The sequence below is a fragment of the Lissotriton vulgaris genome, chromosome 4_1 (assembly GCF_964263255.1).
Source record: "Lissotriton vulgaris chromosome 4_1, aLisVul1.2, whole genome shotgun sequence".
NCBI lineage: Eukaryota > Metazoa > Chordata > Amphibia > Caudata > Salamandridae > Lissotriton > Lissotriton vulgaris.
The window spans coordinates 1,118,377,516-1,118,398,473 of NC_141691.1; the positions used below are offsets into that span (position 1 = coordinate 1,118,377,516).

A 20,958-nucleotide genomic window follows, 5' to 3' on the forward strand; every position below is an offset into this window, starting at 1 on the left:
TCAACAAGTAAATCATGTTGTGGGTGGAAAAGCACAGTGTTTGACACTAAACAAGACAGAATTTGGTTGTTCCATAATGTAGCTAGCTACCTCAAGTGTTCTCTGTAGCCAGCCCACATACCACTATGGACCACTGGTTACTTATGTTAAAACCTTGCTTTACAGGGTTACTGTAGGGATACATATGAATAAACATGTATATCCACACCTTTAATATAATGCTCTCTACCTCCTGGGCTTACGAGGATAACCTTAAGAGTGACTTTAGTTATATTCAAGCTGTGGTGTGGCTGTGCACCACTTAGTGTGTGCAGTGTCACTCTCAAGCAGACAAGCTGCTTGTGCAGGTAGCTGCCATGGCAGTCCTGCAGACCAATTTTAACTGGGTCACATAGGGTGGCATAATACAGTGCTGCAGCCCTGGTGACCCCTTGTTCTGGGTACCAGCGGTACCATATACTAGGGACTTATAAGGGGACAGATTATCTTGCCAATTAGTTGTATCAATTAACACCATCACTTTTAGGGGGAAAAGCACAAGCACTGGGGCTTAGTTAGCAGGCCTCAGTGTACTGTCAGAGTTAAAAACCAACATGTAGCAGTCTAAAATTGGGCAAAAAATGTGTGGGGATCTACAAAGAAGCCCAGTTTCTAACAGTGAAACTGAACATTAAAAATTGCCTCTAAAGTAAAAAATGTTTGCATTTGTATTGCAGTACTTTGGTTGCAAAATGAAGGTTCTTACACTTCTCAATGTTTAGGGAAGTCCAGGAGAGCTGTGTTAGTCCTGGTGTAAGAGCTTCCTCAATTTGCCCTACAAAGGGCCGCATCAGTGGCTTCAGCATGGGATGGATGCCATCGACAAATGTTTGGTAGTCGAGCAACATGCCTTGCAGTCTGCAACAGAGAAAAGTGCCATTATTAGTTTAAACAGGATAACACTATACATGGCTGCTGCTCAAACAGAGACAATACACAGAGATAAAATGTAAATGACCCATTCTACGTAGTGGCATTTAATACAAAATATTTGGTTGGTTGAGATTAAACATAATAGAAGTTAATCTATATTAGCATAATGCTCATGGAAAGAATAAGCCAAACAGATGTTTATTTGCAAAGGTGTTCCTTCGTAATCTTTTGAACAATATCACAGGCTGCCCAATCTAGGACCAAGTGCAAACAGATGGCGTAGCATATGGAGCCCTCACCAAGCCCGTCTTCTTGGTTTAGCATGGGCACTAACGGATATTAAACTGCATTTTCTATCAAATTCTGATAAACATGCAACTGGATAGAAAATACCTATGTTAAAGTGTGGAAATCAAGCATCGGGAAAAGTAGCATGCAACTATGCAGCATAATATTTACAGTACATTTTATGTTCTGATCCTCAGTTAAATTAGAAGCTTTAGAATTTTCATTGTGCAGCATTGACGAGGGCAAATATACAGCTTTAATAAACAAGCGTTGGCAACGACAATAGGTCTCACCTATGAAAGAGGTATTGGCTTTGCCAATGTGCTTTATCCATGTTGTATAGCAGCATGGCTGCTGTTCAGCATGACTAAATGCTGATGGCATAGAGGAGAGTGGTGTGGAGTGTTGTAGTGTGGAATGGCAAAGAGTGGAGTAGTGTGGAATGACAGAGTGGAGACACGTAGAGTGGTGTACAGTGGGGTGGCGTTGAGTGCAGCCTCATACAATTAAGCAGCATACAATGCTGGGCCATAGAACACAGTCACATAGATTAGAGTGTTGCAGAGTAGAATGTAGTGGTGTGGTGTGGAGTGATGCAGTAGCATGGAGTGTAGTGTTGCAGCGTAGTGTAGAGTGGTGTAAAGTGCAGTGGGGTAGATTGGTGCTGAGTAGAGTAGAATGCAGTGGGGTAAAGTGGTGTAGAATAGAGTGGCATAGAGTAAAGCAGAGTGGATTGGTGTAGAGTGTGTTGGCCTAGAGTGTTGCAGAGTATGGCAGCATAGAGTGCAGTGGCATACAATGCAGTGTTGTAGAATGAAGGCATAGATTAGAGTGGTTCAGAGAAGCGTGCAGTGGTGCAGAGTGGAGTGGTGCAGAGTTGAATGGCATACAGTGCAGTGGGATAGATTGCAGTGGTGTAGAGTGCATTGGCAATGAATTCAGTAGTGCAGAGTAGAGTGGCGTAGAGATCAGAGGTATGGAGTGCAGTATTGTAGAGTTGAGTGCCGTAGAGTTGAGTGCCGTAGAGTGCTGTGGTGTAGAGTGCAGTTGCATAGAGTAGAGTGGAGTAGAGTGATTTAAAGTGCAATAGCATTATGAACAGTGATGCAGATTAGAGTGCCATGGTGTAGAGTAGAGGGGTGCAGACGAAAGTAGAGTGCAGGGGCGTATAGTGGCATGACACAGTAAAGTATAGTGGATGGGTGTAGAGTGCATTGGCGAAGAGTGTTTCAGAATATAGTGGCGGAGAGTGCAGTGGTGTAGAGTAGAATAGCATAGAGTGCAGTGCCATTGAGCAAAGTGGACTAGAGTACAGCCCCATAGAATTCAGTGGGGTAACATGCAGCATCGTAGAATGCAATGGCATGGATTAAAGTGCAATGGCATACAATGCAGTGTTGTAGAATGAAAACATAGATTAGAGTGGTTCAGAGAAACGTGCAGTGGTACAGAGTGGAGTGGTGCAGAGTTGAATGGCATACAGTGCAGTGGGATAGACTGCAGTGGTGTAGAGTGCATTGGCAATGAATGCAGTAGTGCAGAGTAGAGTGGCGTAGAGATCAGAGGTATGGAGTGCAGTATTGTAGAGTTGAGTGCCGTAGAGTGCTGCAGAGTGATTTAAAGTGCAGGGCATTTTGAACAGTGGTGCAGATTAGAGTGCAGTGGTGTAGAGTAGAGGGGTGCAGACGAAAGTAGAGTGCAGGGGCTTATAGTGGCATGACACAGTAGAGTATAGTGGATGGGTGTAGAGTGCATTGGCGAAGAGTGTTACAGAATATAGTGGCGGAGAGTGCAGTGGTGTAGAGTAGAATAGCATAGAGTGCAGTGCCATTGAGCAAAGTGGACTAGAGTACAGCCCCATTGAATTCAGTGGGGTAACATGCAGCATTGTAGAATGCAATGGCATGGATTAAAGTTCAGTGGTGTATAGTGCATTGTTGCAGAGTAGAGTGTCATAGAGTGCAGTGTCGTAGAGTGCAGTGGGGTAGATTGCAGTGGCATAGAGTGCCGTGGCTTAGAGTAGAGTGGTGAAGTGTAGAATGGCGCAGAGTGCAGTGCCTTTGAGGACAGTGGACTAGAGTAGAGTGCAGTGGTGTGGTGCTGAGTAGAGTAGAATGCAGGGGGTAGAGTGGTGTAGAATGGGGTGGCATAGAGTAGAGTAATGTAAATGTAATTTGTACTTGTAAAGCGCACTAATACCCCAACTGGTGTGACCTGGCACTGTAACGCATACCGCTGTGGAACCCTTCCTGGCTTTTTCCTGTGAAATGTCCACTCCTGGGCACCCCCAAGGTGAAGCCAGGCATCCCAGCGCTGTTGGGGCCATTGTGGAGATTAAGCAAGCTATTGCCCAGAGTTGCAGAGTTGGACCCATGATTAGAATAGGCACTCAGGCGAAAATGATCAGGTCTGAGGAAATTGAGCCCAAGACCCGCCGAGTCGGGAATTGAACCCTGGCCCCGGGCCAGACCTCTGCATCAGGGTCTGCTGCTCTAACCATTGAGCCACACTTCTCCAGTGAATTGCAGAGTATAGAAGCATAGAGTGCAGTGGCATGCAATGCAGCATTGAAGAATGCAGTGACATAGATTAGAGTGGTCCAGAGTAGAGTGCAGTAGTGCAGAGTAGTCAAGAGTAGAGTGGCATAGAGTGCAGTGGGGTAGATTGCAGTGGAGTAGAGTACAATGGCGTAGAGTGCAGTGGTGCAGATTAGAGTGGCATAGAGTAAAAAAGCATAGAGGGCGTAGAGTGGTGCAGAGTTGAGTGCCATAGAATGCTGTGGTGTAGGGTGTCATAGAGTGTATTGGTGTAGAGTGAAGTGGCGTAGAGTAGAGTGATGCTGAGTAGACCGGCATGAAGTGCAGTGGTGTTGAGTACAGTGGTGAAGAGTAGAGTGCAGTGGGGTAGAGGGGCATGGCATAGAGTAGAGTAGAGTGGACTGGTGCAGAGTATATTGGTGTAGAGTGCAGAGCCCAATAATTCAGTGACATACAATGCAGCATTGTAGAATGCAGTGGTGTAGATTAGATTGGTGCATAGTAGAGAGCAGTGATGCAGAGTGGAGTGGTGCAGAGTAGAGTGGCATAGAGTACAGTGGCATAAAGTGCAGTAGAGCAGAGTAGACTGGCATAGAGTGGAGTGCTGCAGAGTGCAGTGATGCAGAGTAGAGTGGTGCAGAATGCATTGGCATAGAGTTCAGTAATGGAGAGCGCAGTGTTGCAGAGTAGAGGGTCAGCGTGCATTGGCATAGAGTGCAGTGGCACGGAGTAGTGTGCAGTACCGTAGAGTACAGTGAAGTAGAATGCAATGACGTAGAGTGCAGTGATTTAGAGTAGTGTGGTGTATAGTGGGTTGGCATAAAGTGAAGTTGCGCAGAGTGGATAGAGTGGAGTAGAGTAGCGTGTAAATGGCTTAGAGTAGAGTGATGCAGAGTAGAGTGCATTGACAAAAAGTAGAGTGGCATAGAATGTAATGGCATACAGTAAAGTGCTGTAGAGTTCAGTGGCGCAGATTAGAGTATAGTGGCATACAGTGGATTAGCATAGAGTGTGGGCGCTTAGAGTGAAGTGACAAACAGTAGAGCACATTGGCGTAGATTGTATTGGCATAGAGTACAGTGGCGTAGGGTACAGTGTTGCAGTGGCGTAGACTGGAGGGGGTTGGAGTAGAGTTCTGCAGAGTAGAGTGGAGTAGCCTAGACTGGAGTGATGTAAAGTGCAATGCAGAAGAGTGTAGTGATGTAGAGTAGAGTGGTGTAGTGTGCATTGGCATAGAGTAGAGTGGTGCAGATTAGAGTAGGAACGCGTAGAGTGAAGTGGCATAGATTGCAGTGGCATAGAGTGGAGCGGTGTAAAGTGTAGTAGAGTGCAGTAGCACAGAGTGCATTGGCATGGACTGGTGTGAAGTGGAGAGGTCCATAGTAGAGTGCTGTGGCGTGGAGTGGTACATAGTGGAGTGGCGTGGAGCAGGGTATGCATGGTGTAGCACGCTGCCATTATACAGCACATTTTCAACTAAAATCACAATTACATTTACACAGACATTCAGTTACCATTTTAAACTATACAGTGCACAAACAATGTGTGGACATTTTATCATCTAGTGTATTGATTTGTTTTGATCTTATAAAAGTATTTTCTTCCAACACACTTCAGAATTAACAAAAAAAAATCTTCATTTGTGCTTTCCTAATTCTGATATATTTCTGAAATTCTTGAACAGTTCATTTAAATGATGTGTTGTGAAAAAATAAATTTCCCATCCCAGTATACAGGAATATTGTCATATAAATCCCACCACTTTTTTTTTTTTTAATATCTTTTCATTAACTGTGGAAAAGAAAAGCGGTGTACATCGCAGCATGCAATAAAAGACTTACAATCGTATCATAAGGGTGCCAAGGCAGGTACAGGAGATCATAGGACTTCAAGCCTTACAAGATACAGGATAGCATCACACATTTAATCGTGCGAGTGGGTCGTCAAACCTGGCCGTCGTGGGGGGTTCGCAGATATGACCCCTATAGTCATTCCAACCGGTCCACATGTCCACCCATTTCTGTGGGCAGCCCCTGGCCACGTAGACTGTCTTTTCCTGGAGCATGCACCAGTCCATGTCTGTTTTCCAGGAACCAATCCTTGGTGGCCCCACCGCCCTCCACAATCTGGCAATATTCCGTTTTGCAATGGCAAACCCAAGTGTGGCCCAGATTCCGCCCCGATGCGACTAATCCGTAGGCTCCCATATATTTAAAAGACATTTCTTCGCCTCCAACCGCAACTCCACCTCCCACACCTCCTGCATGCAGTGGTGTATTCGTTTCCAATAGTCCTGTAGCAGTGGACATTCCCATAGAATATGAAAAAAAGTCCCTACCTCACCACAGCCCCTCCGACAAAGCCCATCAGAACTACGGCCCAGGAGTTGTAGTCTTGTCCCCAAAATATAAACGCGGTGAAGTATCTTCAACTTCAACTGAATCAGACGAAGCCTGGCTGATATGGCCACCTCCCTAGGAGACGCCAGAGCACTGTTCCACTCCTCCTCATCTATTTCCAGCCCGTCCGCCTCCCACCTCCCCAAATCCCACCACTTTTGAAGTCAGAGATAGAAAAGTAAACACCTAGCTCCCTTGGAATACATAGCCTAACATTTGACCTCTGTTTTTGAATGGAGGCAAAGGTGACAAGATAAGAACAAGATTTACAGGCCTGTTTACAGACAAGAACATTCATGGAATAATACAAGTAGAGGTAGTGTGAAAAGGTTTTGCTCCTTGGGAGGGACAAACTCAAGTGGGACAGCTTAAAAAAAATATAAAGCCAGCAAATAGAAATTCACAAAATGTGAGTTACAAATCACAAAGCCAATGGTAAGCAACAGGCCGAGTGCATTCCAGGGAAGCTTTTAGAATGTCCCCAAGATGTCTTTACCAAACTAGACGGCTGTGTTGTCTGATACGCTTCGAACTAAAAATTTACACAAAAGTATGCAAAGGGTGCAATGTTTTGCATACAGTACTAGCACAATGCAACATGCTATTATCTGCTGCATGACCTATATATAGACTGTGTTTCACAAAATACATACTTACCACTAATAAATAGTGTTTTTCAAAAAAGTGCATGTGATAATTTCTAATGGACATGAGAATATTCCATGACATCCCACGTGATCCTTTTATGTCCCCTTTGTGTTTGTGTACTGCAGCAGAATTTCTTTCGGAGATCAGACAACTGTCTTGTCCACATTCAGTGCCACATTATGCTCTACAACCCCCTGTTGTGTAGTTGTTGGCTGAATGCTACTTCCACCTATGAGTCAGAAAATCCAGTTTTAAAGGTATTGCACATCCCAAGGGCCAATTTAAACAAATAAAAAGCACAGGTGTCCTTCGTTTTTCTTAGGGGACTTTCACCTTCTCCTCCATTGGTTCTACCAACTCGTGCCACCTACTTATACCACTTCCACTGCGTTGTCACTACTGAGTGTCACCAGCACTCCTTGATGGGATTGCTTAGGCCTTTGGCCTGGCTGTAAAAACATTCAGTCGGTCCCACAGCTGCCATGGATGTTTTTCTGTCGGTGTAGTGGGGCAAACTGGACTCAGGTGGACCAGTAGGATGGCAACCAGCAGAAAGGACAAAACAAGTCTTGACACCCAAAATTAAGAAGCAAGCACACTGGCTGCAATTAAGCTCTGTGAGACCTGAGTCCTTAGGCACAACAAACATGACGGGCAGGACTGGAGCGAATAACAGGATGATGGACAAAAATGCAATGGAATTTTGTATGAAGGCGACCCTAAATGATGAGCCACCTAAATGTAAAGTGTGAGGTTTGGCTTGAGGCTATTGCATCCAAATAGAGGGAAGGACTGAGGCAGAGTCAGACACATGGAAGACAAAATGATCAGTGCTACAACAACACTGATTACTGTGACAAATCCACATTCCAGAGACTATGCAGGCCCCAAAAGTCCTTTCAAAAGTAAGCAAGCTAATGTACAACCAAACAATGGAGGTGCCATCTTCTACAGTGACATAACCGTCTTTCCCTCTCTTAATGTGATCAGCTCATAGTGTTTTCATCCTTTCAATGCCTAGTAAGTCTAGGATTGGAAGAGTTTGTAGCATGAGTTGTTATATTTTTTATGGTTTCACAAAAGATTGGGAATGGTTCCATTGCAATGGATGTTTATCCGTTTAATTAAATAAGGAGAAAATCCTGCCCACCATGTTGAATGCCTGACAATAAATCAGATGAAAGTTTAACTCATTTTTCGTAAATGGATTCAAAACCTCACTGTCACTTCCCTTCGCTCCTTGGCAACTTCTTTTGTGCCGCCTTTGCTGCCTCCCTTAAGACCAAGTAAGCAAGATCAATTTCCCTTCTCAGCTAACATTTATTATTAATGTTATCAATCCACCTGAAAGCGTGAGCATCACTCAGCTTCAGTCCATCAAATGCATGCCACCTGAGTCTGATGATCCAAAGTTTGAATGAAGAGTAGCATTGATGATCCCTCGGAGTCCGGCATTTAATAACATCTGTTGTTAATCAAAACACAAAGTGCTTGCGAGGCGTGAATCAAAAGCTCATTTGTTTGCTGTAGAGCCAAGAGATTGCTCTCCTCTAGGTTGTCATTTCAAATTTGTGTCAATATAGCGGCAGGGGAGGCATTTTCTCCTAGGCGAGCTAATGGCGGCCTTAGGAGTGGCCTGAGTCTACGTTTGCTCAATTGCCTCAACATCCCGAATCCATCAGGACGCGTGTCTTTGATTGCGTTTCAGGGGTCCTCTTAAAGTCAAGACAAGGATCGAAAGGCCATATTCGAGGAGACCACATTCAAGGAGACAAGGAGAATGTTCTCAACACTGGTAGAACCCGACATATGTAGGCGATTTCAGAACAAGCTGATTGGAGGTCCCTCCAGAGCAGGGTTGGGGAACAGCTGAGCAAGTAAGATATCTCAGCTCATTGCTGACTTCACTGCAGAGGAGTCTATAACTTGGAGTCCACAGGTTTGAATCTTGGCATGGTCAATCATTTCAAAAATATTTGGTTACAACTAAAGAGCTAAACATATAAAAGGAGATTGCTAACTGTTGCAACACCCCTCTCTGCAAATAGTAAAAGTAAAATATAAAGCATGCCAGAAAAATAATCTTAAACTATGGATAGTCCTACCTAGTGCACAAAAATAGGGTAATTTATGCCTGCCAATACGAGTAATCCTACACAGGTGTTCACATTTTGTCCCCGCAATATAGACTACTCCAATCCGCCTTTGCCAGGCCTCCTAGTTAATAACACAGGACTGCTACTATTGTCATGTGTGCCACTGGTACAAGATCCTACATCTAGCAAATGGCTGAGCTCCGTTAGCGAAAGATAATACTGGAACACTGTGTCTGCAAAATGACTGCACAAAAGCAGGGCTCTGAAGTGCTGCAGTCAGGAAAAGTTGCATCATCTCTAGAGAGAGCGTCCGAGGTGTGGTGTGATGTGATAAAAATGTGGCTCATTCACTAGCCAAAATCAGTGATGAGGTGTGTCATAGATTCTGCGACAGACCCAAGACAGACCTAAACCACGCCTGCAACCATGATAGGGCATTTTAAGAGCTGTATCAGTACAAAGGTGTGCTGTGTAGAACTTGGATCACTTCTAAAATGGACACAGCCAGAAACCTGATACAATTCAGAGTGCTTCATGACCTCACCAGGCGTAGAAAGCTCTTTATGAAAATATCACCTGATCATCCAGAAACTGCTTTACGCCTCACAAGAGATGTAGAAAGTGCTGTTTAAACACCAATATAATACACAGCTAAAAACCTGGTGTGGTATAATATTAAACACTTACGATAACCATAAATCTGTGCAAGCCCAAACAGTTTGCGTGTTACTTTTGCCGTAACACCACCACACCTTCCTCTAACAGACCCTGCCTTCTGTTCTGCCCTAAGGTTTCTCTCCAAAGCACTGTGGCCAGAGGCCATTCATTATGTGGCAACAGGACATCCATGGCGTGGGTGTAGCAAGCCACAGTTTACGTCTCTTGCTGACTGTTTAAGAAAAGGGGACCAAGAGTGAATGGGTGGTGCGTGGGTGCACTCATGCATAGTCTCTTTGGCGGTAGAGAAACTTGCAACATTCCTTCACCCCATATGCCGTAGGATAAAGGCGAAGGAGTCTTGCACTCTTGAAAAGCAGATACATGCAGGCTGCATCCATGTTGGCAAAATTCACATTCACGTGATGGCCGATGACTTCTCAGAGCATTCAAGCGAGATTCCACGACTTCTTTACATTCAGTGTTTTGGCCGGGATTTTTCATTCTGGCACCCCTAGAACTTGCAAAACCTGGAAATATGCCCAGCACTTGCGGATCAGGTCGTGATGGAGTGATGCAACAAGCTGGCAGGTGACAGGTAGGGGTGTGTCAAATCTGAGAAATTTGCTTTTGTGCACTTCAGCAAAACTATTTAAAAAATATTCAAAATTACGTGTCATTTTACAAAATTTAAAGACATCAAAGTAGAAGCCATTTTGAAGGACAAATGCTAGTCACAGTAGGTCAGGGCTGCCCTTCTATTTAGGCAGACAGGCTGTCAACTAAGGCAGAGAGGGGAAACCTGTTGTCAAACCGTTTTTTTTCAAGGGATGTGGGAAGTGTAGCCCACAGGTACCCACACTTAGGGGGTGGGCTAGGGAGATCCAGGCACAAAAAGAAGAGTTTTACCATATTTTGAGTGAGCAGTATAGTGCACAAGGGGATAACTAGATGCCACGCTTTACAGGAAGTCAGAATCAGATGGTATGGGATCTGGAAACCCATTTACTAGTAAATCGGTTCAACCCTGTAAGCTTATATCAAGCATAAAAGGGCTACCCCTGTCGCACACACCTCAGATCACTACTGTCTTGGAAAAAGGACAGAAGAAGGACCTCCCTGCATTTCCCTGGATCCAGCAAAGAGAGGCTCCATCAAAGTTGTGGATGCAGCTGTAAAACATGAGGACTGGCAAAGAGAGGGCTGTGCCTGCGGTGCCTCACTTGTGGAAAAGTTGCCTACATGTGCTAGACAGAAATGACTCAAAAAGTTAGTAAGCAGATTCGCTCTTTGAGTCACAGGGCCATAACAGCTGAAAAGACTGCACCCTTGGGAGCTCAACAGCAAGAACCTTGACCACTTTTGGATGCCAAGGTGCAGCCTGGGAGACTGAGTCATGGCCCTCACAAGGTGCTCCCGAGTTCGCTGGACCCATGAAGGAAGTCCGAGTTCCCACTCGTCGCCCTGCAAGAAAGTTATTGACATTTAAGAAAACGCCTGAAGTTACTGAAACTGGAGACCAGCTGAAAAGTAGTAACTGGACGTGCTCTGGACACCTTCAGAGATTGGCCCCTGAAGTCAAAGACTACCGCCCAAGTCAAGGACCAAGGGATAGCCACAGGAAGGTCCACCACATCAGCCCAGCATCCCAGCATCTTCACCATCTTACAGCAGCCTGAAGGCCATTGGCTTCAATAGCGGCACTATCTAAAGATTCAGAACTGGACTGGAGACTGTTAAAAATGGCGGGTGACTGTTTGGCCCCTGTGACTGGTCGCCCATTGGAATTGGCCCATCCAAGATTGTGCATATAGCCATTTTCAAATTGCTTGTTGCGACCAACTGTTAGCGGCTTTCGCAGTTGATTACTGTGATTTATTGCACTGAGTAAAAAGCATTGATTTGTTGTTTCATTTTAAAAATCATATATCTACGCATATCACGGTGGATTTTTGTCATTCATGTGTTAAAATATAACCAGGGCCATTGGGATTATGTGATTGTGCTGGCGCTGTGATTTTCACATTACAAATTTTCCACATATGTTACATAGTACATCATCTGCAGATTTTAACAACAAAACAAATTGTGTTTCTAGCTCAAACGGTTCAAAAAGCTACTTTTAAAATGCGAAGAAACTTGTTGCTGTGCAGTGTAAGGTTGTACGCAAAGCTGGACTGCACACCTTTCTGCTGCTTATTGCTATAGTCGGATGATAAACTGGTTATAATGAGGCGCAACCAATGCCCAAAGAGTGTTACCACATTTTAAAATAATGAAAGAAAGAATTAATACTGTTCCAAAATGTGCAGCATTATGCCATATATTTTGCGCTTTCTTGCCACATAATTTACTCAACTCTGCTGCGTAATTTGACCCTCTCCTGCCGCATAATTCCAGTATTCCTGAATATAACCTATTTTAAAAAATTGGGATTAGATTTTTATAATGTTATATTTTTTCTTATTTACTGTATGGTACCTCTTGATGCTTTACACATGCTCCTTTGAGAAAGCCTGACTGCTCTGTGCCACAGCTAGCCAAGACTGAGCTAAGGCTTTATAAGAGCTCCCAGTGCTTGGGACCCCACTTGTTTGATTTATCCCTGCCAGCACCTACCGCTCCATGGAACCGAATACATGAGAGTAACAGGATTGTAACCAGCATATTTTTCTTTTTTTTTTTTTTCTTTCTACCTCGTACGGCGGAGGGCTGAAACCTACTAGCCACTCGTCTCTCAGTCCGGATCGCCTGGAGACATCACCACCCTCAGCGGACTGTCTCGAGGCTACGGAGGGTCGGCGGAGGTTCTGAAGTTCACCCCCTCCCCCCTGCACCGGGAGCCTGCTGAGCTGATCCTGGAACCTGCATAGCCTGCGACCGGCTACTGGAGCCCCGGGAGCCTGCCTGCTGAGCGGATCCTGGAACCTGCATAGCCTGTGACCGGCTACTGGTCACTCGCCTTCAGGCACCCCCATTGCGCTGCTGGACTGTGCAGCTGAAGCCCCGGGAGCCTGCCGAGCCTCCACTTCCCCGCGGATCAGCGCTGCGACCGGCAGAAGAGCCCCTGTGGCGTCGGAGGTCAGAGAGGCCCCCTCCCGCCCGCTTCATGGCAGAGGACGCAGGTTGTGGTGCCGGGAGCCCGACCGCCCCGCTGCACCGGAGCACTTGGGAGCTGTTTCTGGGCTAAGCGGCCGAGGCTTCTCAGGAGCCTGCCTGCTGGTCGCTGGTTGGGTTGCCTGGCCGAGACGAGGCCACGAAGACGGACCCCTCCCGCCCGCTCCACAGCACCGGAGGGTTGAGAGAGGCCCCCCCTCCCGCCCGCATCAAGGCGCTGGTCGCTGGGTTCCTTGCCTGGCCGGGACGAGGCTACGACGACGGACCGGAGGGCTGAGAGAGGACCCCCCCTCCCGCCGGCTTCAAGGCGCTGGTCGCTGGGTGATCGGTCGGAACGAGGCCACGACAGCGCCCAATTGAAAGTGATATTGCCCTTCCCGGGGCTCAAAGCAATAGCAGCAGACAGAGGACCAACATTTCTATCTCCCCTTTCGGTTCGGCCATATTAGTCTGTCTATCTTTGGGCGACCAGCATGGGCTAATCATCTCTACCACCGGACCTATGGCCTTTTCAGACTACTCATATCGGTGGCACAATGTACACCACTTGGCGCTTTCACGTCGGACTATGATAGTGTCTGCCTTTTATAGTGGTATTATATTACTATACTCCTAACTGTATCCAGCACATTTCACTTTATCTGCACCTGTAATGCACCGATTGCTACCTCATATATTTTTGCCGTTTATAGTGGTATTATATTTTTATATTCCTAATTATATCTTGCACCGAGGGCTACCTCATATATTTTTGCCGTTTACAGTGGTATTATATTTTTATATTCCTAATTGTATCTTGCACCGAGGGCTACCTCATATATTTTTGCCTTCTACAGTGGTATTGTATTTAGTGTCACTTGTCTCATGTGACTCTTGTTTTCAATTGTATTTTGCTACTGACTCATGTACCTCACAGTCACCTTCGATTCAGGTATTTTACTGTTTGCATAGGTATTTTATTCCAGTATATTATTAGTATTGTACGTCTACTTTATTCTGCATTTGACTTTTGTTTGCAATTGTATTTTGCTACTGACACATACTCACTACTGTCACTTTCGATTCAGGTTTTTTACTGCCTGCATAGGTATTTTATTTTATTCCAGTATATTATTAGCATTATACGTCTACTTTATTCTGCATTTGTTTGTAACCCACATCGAATTCACTTCTATTCCTGTAATGTACCAATTAATTCCTCATGTAGACTTGTCACATTGATGTAACCTGCACTCATTACACCGTTCCCTCCCGTACACACTGATTACTACTGCACATATTTTGGTTGCCCTCCGGTGCCGCCCCTGTGCCATGTAACTTATTGTCTTCATCTAAATCCGCTCCTGCTACAACTTTTATCCCTGTTTGCGTTGACGACTACCTCATATACCTTGGCTGTTCACTAGTGTCACTTTTATTCCCTGCAACCGGCGATTACTGGGCACCCGCACGCTCCTACCTATTCTGTCATCCCAACATGGAGCTCATCGGCAAGCACACATATAGAATCAACTACCCACCCGCACTCACCAAAAACGCTGCAAAACGCTTTAAACACAATTTACTGAGGTCCCACCCTGAAACCCCCTTTGCAGACACCTACTTCTCACCGGTCAATGGTGCCGTAAACATTGATATCATCTTCCACACCACACGAAGAGCTCAATGGAGAAAATCGTTCCTCTCCTTACTCACCGTCTCCAAGTCTAGGAAATCCGCTCATGGCCGAACACTCACCATCACACCTTCCCAACTCTTCCCGGGCAGAACCACCATCACTATCTATAACAACGGGATTGTCCTAATCCAATCCACAGACAGGAACCTGGAACTACTAGACAACCTGTTCCCCACTTTCATACAGCACCTCTCCAAACCGCGGACCCCCACTCACAGCACTCACAGCACTCTCAGTCCTATCACCCTTGACTTCACAGCCCCCACACACAACCATTCTCTCCTAGCTCAGCCCCTAAATGACACGCACCTCTCCTCTACCCCCGTCACCACAGTCATTCCTCCACTTACTGTAGCCACCCCACATTCCTCATTCACAGACTCAGACCTCTCCCCCTCATGCACCAGCCGCACCCTCTCCCCCGCCAACACCTTGACCCCCACTCATACCACAACCATTCCGATCACCCCTGACACCACTTCCCACATCCACAACGCCGCTAATCTAGCTCAGCCCCAAAACGACACGCACCTCTCCTTTACCACCGGCACCTTAGCCATGCACCCATCCACTGCTGCTACCCCACACCCCTCAATCACAGACATAGATCTTGGCCCCACATACACCAGCCGTACCCCCTCCCCCCATACACCAGCCCACATTCCCATTCTCTTCACCCATGACATCACAGCCCCCACCCACATCCCGCCTAATCAAGCTCAGCATCACAGACAAACCCCACCCTTTATCCCCCCCATTCTCAGCCCACACCTCCACTCATTAACCAACCACGCAGAACACGCCGCCCCTATCACTTCAACTACGACTTCTCAACAAAGAACCACATACAATCCCACCTCCCCCCCCATTCTCACCCCTCACTACCCTACATGCGCCCCCTTCACCACTAATAAACGCCCATCCTCCACCCTGCACTCTCCGCCTACCACCAATACTCTCATCCACACCACCAACCTCTCCCCTATGTCATCCACGCCCGACCCTCCCATACCCACCTCCAACACATTTCCCACACTGGACTGCATTACGGCCTCCCTCCTCCAGCTCAAAGAAGACATGCACATCATCAAACAACAACTACTCTGTCTATCACACTCCAGTCACCCCTCACCCAACACCCTCCACCAGATCAAACAAGACATTCACATCATCAAACAATTACTCAGCACACACCCCAGACACCCCTCACGCGCCTCCACCATCACCTCCCCTCCCAACTGGACCTCCACCCGGGCGGCGAACTCTCGCACTCGACTCCCACCGCACTGGACCACAATCCCTGTTCACAACCGCGAAAACCGCCCCCATCGCTCCTGCAACCCTCTCTCGGACCTCGACACAATCGCCCTCCTCCGCTCCTACGACCCAGCTCCCCATAGCAACACACCCGACACTCTCACTGCCATTCCTACGATTCACTCCAATCCCCTTAGACCCCCCACACTGAACAACAGAATCGCTATCCATAGTAACCTGAGTAAAGTCCCCCTCGCTCTAGAACCCCCTTCCACCCTCGACACACCCCGTCTCAAATGCACTCTCCTCAACTGCAGATCAGCCGCAAGACACTCCTCCGCTATCGCCGATCTCATCCTAAAATTGGATCTTGACTTAATCATCATGACTGAAACATGGCTAACAGAATCTTCTACACCTATAATGGACATTCTGGTTCCCCCCAACTACCACATCACTAGACTTGACTGGTCTGGCAATAAAAAAGGTGGCAGAATCGCATGTATATACAGGCGCAACCTCTCTGTCTTGAAAGTAACTTCCCCTTCCCTACCCTCCCCAACCTCCTGTGAATACATCTGCCTCGATATTATCAGTAAGGGCAAACCGATCTGCACTCTTCACGGCGTTTATCACCCACCCGGCGACAACCTTACCTTCTCCCAACAAATCATGGATATGATCTCAACCAACTCCGGGCGACAACTCACACAAATATACCTTGGTGATTTCAACCTCCACTGGAACGATCATAATGATGCGGTGGTAAAAGGTCTGAAGAATTTCCTTAACGCCCTTGACCTCACTCAAATTTGCAACAGTCCAACTCACGAGAAAGGCTCTATCCTCGACCTTATCATCTCCAAAGAGGCCTCTATCCAACTCGAATCTATCCAACCCTGTGACTGGTCAGACCATCATATTATCACATTCTTCATCAATGAAAAAGTTAAATTTAACCCTGTTCAATCCGCCAGGCCCAAAGTCTGGAAAAGAGACATGAAAAAACTAAACTCAAACTCTCTGCCCCCCAACAGCTGCAACTTACTACTTCCTCCTACTGGCGTTAAGGACGTCCAATCCTTGACTGATCACTATCTTAACACTATTTCCTCAATAATTAATGAAGTCGCACCCTTGCAGCTAAAAAAAGCCTCCGCAAAAATTTCCAATCCCTGCTACGACGGGAGTCTCAATGACGATAGACGCGCCATGCGAATGGCAGAGCGCACCTGGAGATCAGCTCCCTCTGCACTGAACCTAAAAACCCTGAAGAAAAAGAGAAATGCCTACTTCAGGAAAATAAAACTCTCAAAATCAGACTTCTTCAGCCGTCAGCTCGACCAAGCCAAAAATCGTCCGAGAAAGCTGTTTGAGCTTATCCGAACGCAATCCAAAGAACAACCCCAACCTCTCAACACTATGTGCGAAGCTCCCTCCTGCGAAGACTTCGCCTCTTTCTTTAACCAAAAAACTGACAACATAAAGAATGATCTACTCATGGACGCAAGCCTCTATCCCAAACCCCACTGCATAGCACCCACTAAACCAAAAAACAATGCCACCTGGTCAAACTTTGTCACCTACACGGAAGAAGAAATTGGCAGACTGCTCAACATTCTGAAACCATCCAATCACCTCACGGACCCCCTTCCTGCTAACGCTGTCAAAGTCCTTACCCCGTCGCTCCTTCCACTCTGGACTAAAATCATTAACAGCTCACTTCAACAAGGGACCATTTCCGACTCCCTCAAAGTTGGACAAGTCACACCTTTGCTAAAGAAACCTACAGCCGACCCCTCTGACCTCAACAACTACCGTCCCATCACCAACATTCCGACTCTTGCCAAACTGCTGGAAAAATGCGCACAAGTACAATTGACTAAACACATTACTGAGTTTGATCTCCTCAACTCTCATCAATCAGGCTTCCAAGCAAATCACAGTACTGAAACGGCTATGACTCACATAATCGATGACGCCCTCCAAATCCTAGATCATAACGATACCTGCCTCCTCATCCTCCTTGATCTCTCCTCCGCATTTGACACCGTCAAACATGAGAATTTACTCGAACTATTAAACACAAGAATGGGCCTATCTGGAACTGTGCTCAAATGGTTCACGTCCTTTCTGCATAACAGGTCGCAGAAATTCAAGAGCAACAACTTGATGTCCGCGCCAAGTCCTGTATCGCTAGGCGTACCACAAGGATCCTCCCTATCTCCAACTTTGTTCAACCTAGTTATGGAACCTCTCACCACCTTGCTACAAGAATCCAATGTACACTTCCACATGTATGCTGATGACACCCAACTTTATCTCAAACTACAATCACCCAAAGACATCACGCTCTTGAACTCAACGATCAGTAGCACCCAATCCTGGCTGGCCGCTAATCATCTCAAACTCAATGCCCTTAAAACAGAGTTCCTTCTGATCTCACCTCCCGCGAAGATCACTACCGCACAAATGTGGCTTAAACACCTAACGGCACTCAATGTTCAACCCACCATCGTGGACTCAGCAAAATCTTTGGGCATAACACTTGACACCAATCTCAGCATGCAGGAACACATCAACAAAGCAACTAAGGGAGCGAACTACCAAATCAACACCCTTAGGAAACTTAAACCCTTCCTTCCAGCCAAAGACTTCCAAACTGCGGTACAATCACTAGTCATACCTCGAATATAATACGGCAGCACCGCCCTCTGCGGTCTCCCCCTAGCTACTACGGCACCCATAAGAGCCTCTTTAAACGCCGCAGCGAGACTTATCACTGGATCAAAAAAACACTCACACATTTCCCCTGACTTCAAATCCCTGAACTGGCTGCCTTTTGAAGCCAGAATACACCTGAAAATCGCTTGTTTGACGCACAAGGCTGTCCACCTGAGCTCACCTAGATACCTCGCTCAGAAGCTGACGATTTCTGGAGGCTCCAGAAACACTAGAGGCACAAACAATCTTTTGCTAAAGCCTAAAAGATTCCGCAAAGAAAAAACCTATAAACGCTCTTTCTCAGGAATGGCTCACAGGATTTGGAACTCATTCCCCCCTGAAACCAGGCTCATCCCCTCTACCATACTTTTCAAGAAAGAAGTAAAAGCGATCCTCATGGCTAAATACACTTGAACCACTACTGGGGATCAACTTCAAAGACTCGTGCTCATCTGTACTACTTGTTCGAACCCTTTGCATTTTTGTTTGACTTTGAAATTGACTTACTTGATTGTTTATGATATCACTTCACTGTACTTTTAACACTATAGATGTATCTGTGTATATTTGCTCCTCTCTAAAGCGCTCTGATATCTGCGAAGATCTTGTTCACGCTATATAAAACTTTCAAAATAAAAAAAATAATAAATTACACCGCAAGGTCACACAACTATAACACATAACAATCCACATTCTCACAGTAGGCCCCTACACTGGAAACCATTTATCTCTTATAGCCCTTGACCATCTTGGTAATGAAGTGCAGCAGTCCAAGTCTGATTCAGAGGTGCTGTGGGCTGGAAACCCCAAAACTAGCAACACACTAGTAACATTGAATAAACGAGGGAAACCAAGTGCTTTTACATTGAAAAAGTTTATGTACTTTATTCCACACATCCTATGCGCTAAATTAAAAATATGTATTGAGTGACAGGTTTCACCTATATATATATATATATATATATATATATATATATATATATATATATATATATATATATATATATATATATATATATATATATATATATATATATAATATATATATATATCACCTACTGGCGGTCGCCAGTAGGTATATATAGTTAGGATTTTTTTCCTATGGGATTTTTTAAAATTCTATGTCTAATAACTTTGGCGTTTGCGGACGGAATTGGCTGACATTTTCAGAAAAATGGCACATTTTGTTTCTGAGCAGCCCCTGAAAACTTGGGGGGGGGTTTCGTCAAGGGGGGGCCGAGAAAAAAGGGGGGTCCCAAAGCGCGTTTTTAACATTGAGTTTTCCATAGGGCGGTTGGCCTCACTTTTAGCTCGAACGGCTGAATGGATTTGCACGAAACTTGGCAAAATTGTAGGGACTGTTAGCTCGATGTGCCTTTGCTAGGTCTCAATATATGTGCTCCAGTGGATTTTGAGAAATTATTGTTTTAAAAAACAGATATATCTGTGACAGCGTCCCGGGTAGCGCTCCGGTTCGCGAACTTTTCGCGTAACGGAACTATGCGAAGCGAAGCTGATTGGCTCTCCGGTGTCTGTCAACATTCTAAACAGTCCGGAACGGCTGCCATCTTGTCTCTCGGTAGGATCGAGAGACAAGAGGAGGAGAAAAACGAAGGGGGAATTTAATGAAAGAGGGCAAGGTAGACCCCTCTTGACCCCCTAGGAATGATGTTGGGGTTATTAAAGGGTCCCGTGGGGCAAATAAGAAAAATTTGATTTTTCGCGGTAGAAGTGCTTCCTGGTACGCGAACCGGGTCGCAAACCTGTAGCGTAACGGGAATTCGCCATTTTGTGTTTCGTTTTAATTAAATCACAAGATGGAGGGAAAACAATGTGGAAATGGGTATAAAGGGGCACGGGAGACGTATCCTGACCCCATATGTTTTCTGAGGGTGGCTGAGGATGCTCATATATGTTGATACATGTCTTCCAGCGGCTGCGCGTGAGCGGAATTTTTTTTTTGCTGCGTGACGTCTGTTAACGTTCGATTCGAAGGAAATCAGGAAGTGTTGACCGCCATTTTGTCACTGCGAGTAAATATATTGTTCATTTCAAAGCGTTGGAACATGGAAAAGGGAGAAGGTAGAGATTGTCTTGTTGCATAGTTTTTCTCAGGGTGTGTAGTAAGGCCCCGGTTGTGCTTATACTCACGGTGGGGTCTTTGAACACTTTAGCAAATGATGATCCAAGCTGAGGCAAAGGAGGGTGTCAGTCGGGGGGGGAGCAATGGTGCAGTTTTCACTTTCATGTCTAAGTGTTAAAATCTGGTTTGCGATGTCAACATAATCGGCGCCACCTTGTCCCCACTCAGGCACGTATGCTCTAGCAAGCAGCAGCCATTTTGAAAGCGCTATGGCCCCTCTGCCCCTCGCCGGTCCCCAGCGCGTCTCCCTGGCGCTACGAACACCCCCCCTCTCTGACCTCCCCCGTTCTCTCTGTGGAAAATTAATCCGTATTGATAAACATTGTCTGCACCATCTTGCTTTTTTTCCAATGCCACACTTTTGTCGTGCACGGCAGCCATTTTAGATGCCTTGACCAGACCCACTCTCTGCACGCCGCCGATTCTCAGCACGGCTCCCTACCCTCGCAAGCATCTCCCCCACGCACTGGTCACCCCCGCTCTCTCTCTCATGCATGGGCCA

At 46.0% G+C, this 20,958-nt stretch overlaps 1 protein-coding gene across 1 annotated transcript in view; it reads right to left on the reverse strand.

Annotated features, from left to right (window-relative positions):
* LOC147722959 (dynein axonemal heavy chain 5-like) overlaps window positions 1–20,958 on the reverse strand; it is a 1,378,573-nt gene that overhangs the window by 1,102,693 nt on the left and 254,922 nt on the right. The window contains exon 21 of the mRNA XM_086965349.1: window positions 746–897. Within this exon, the coding sequence (XP_086821475.1) occupies window positions 746–897 (152 nt within the window). The remainder of the gene's footprint in view (window positions 1–745; window positions 898–20,958) is intronic.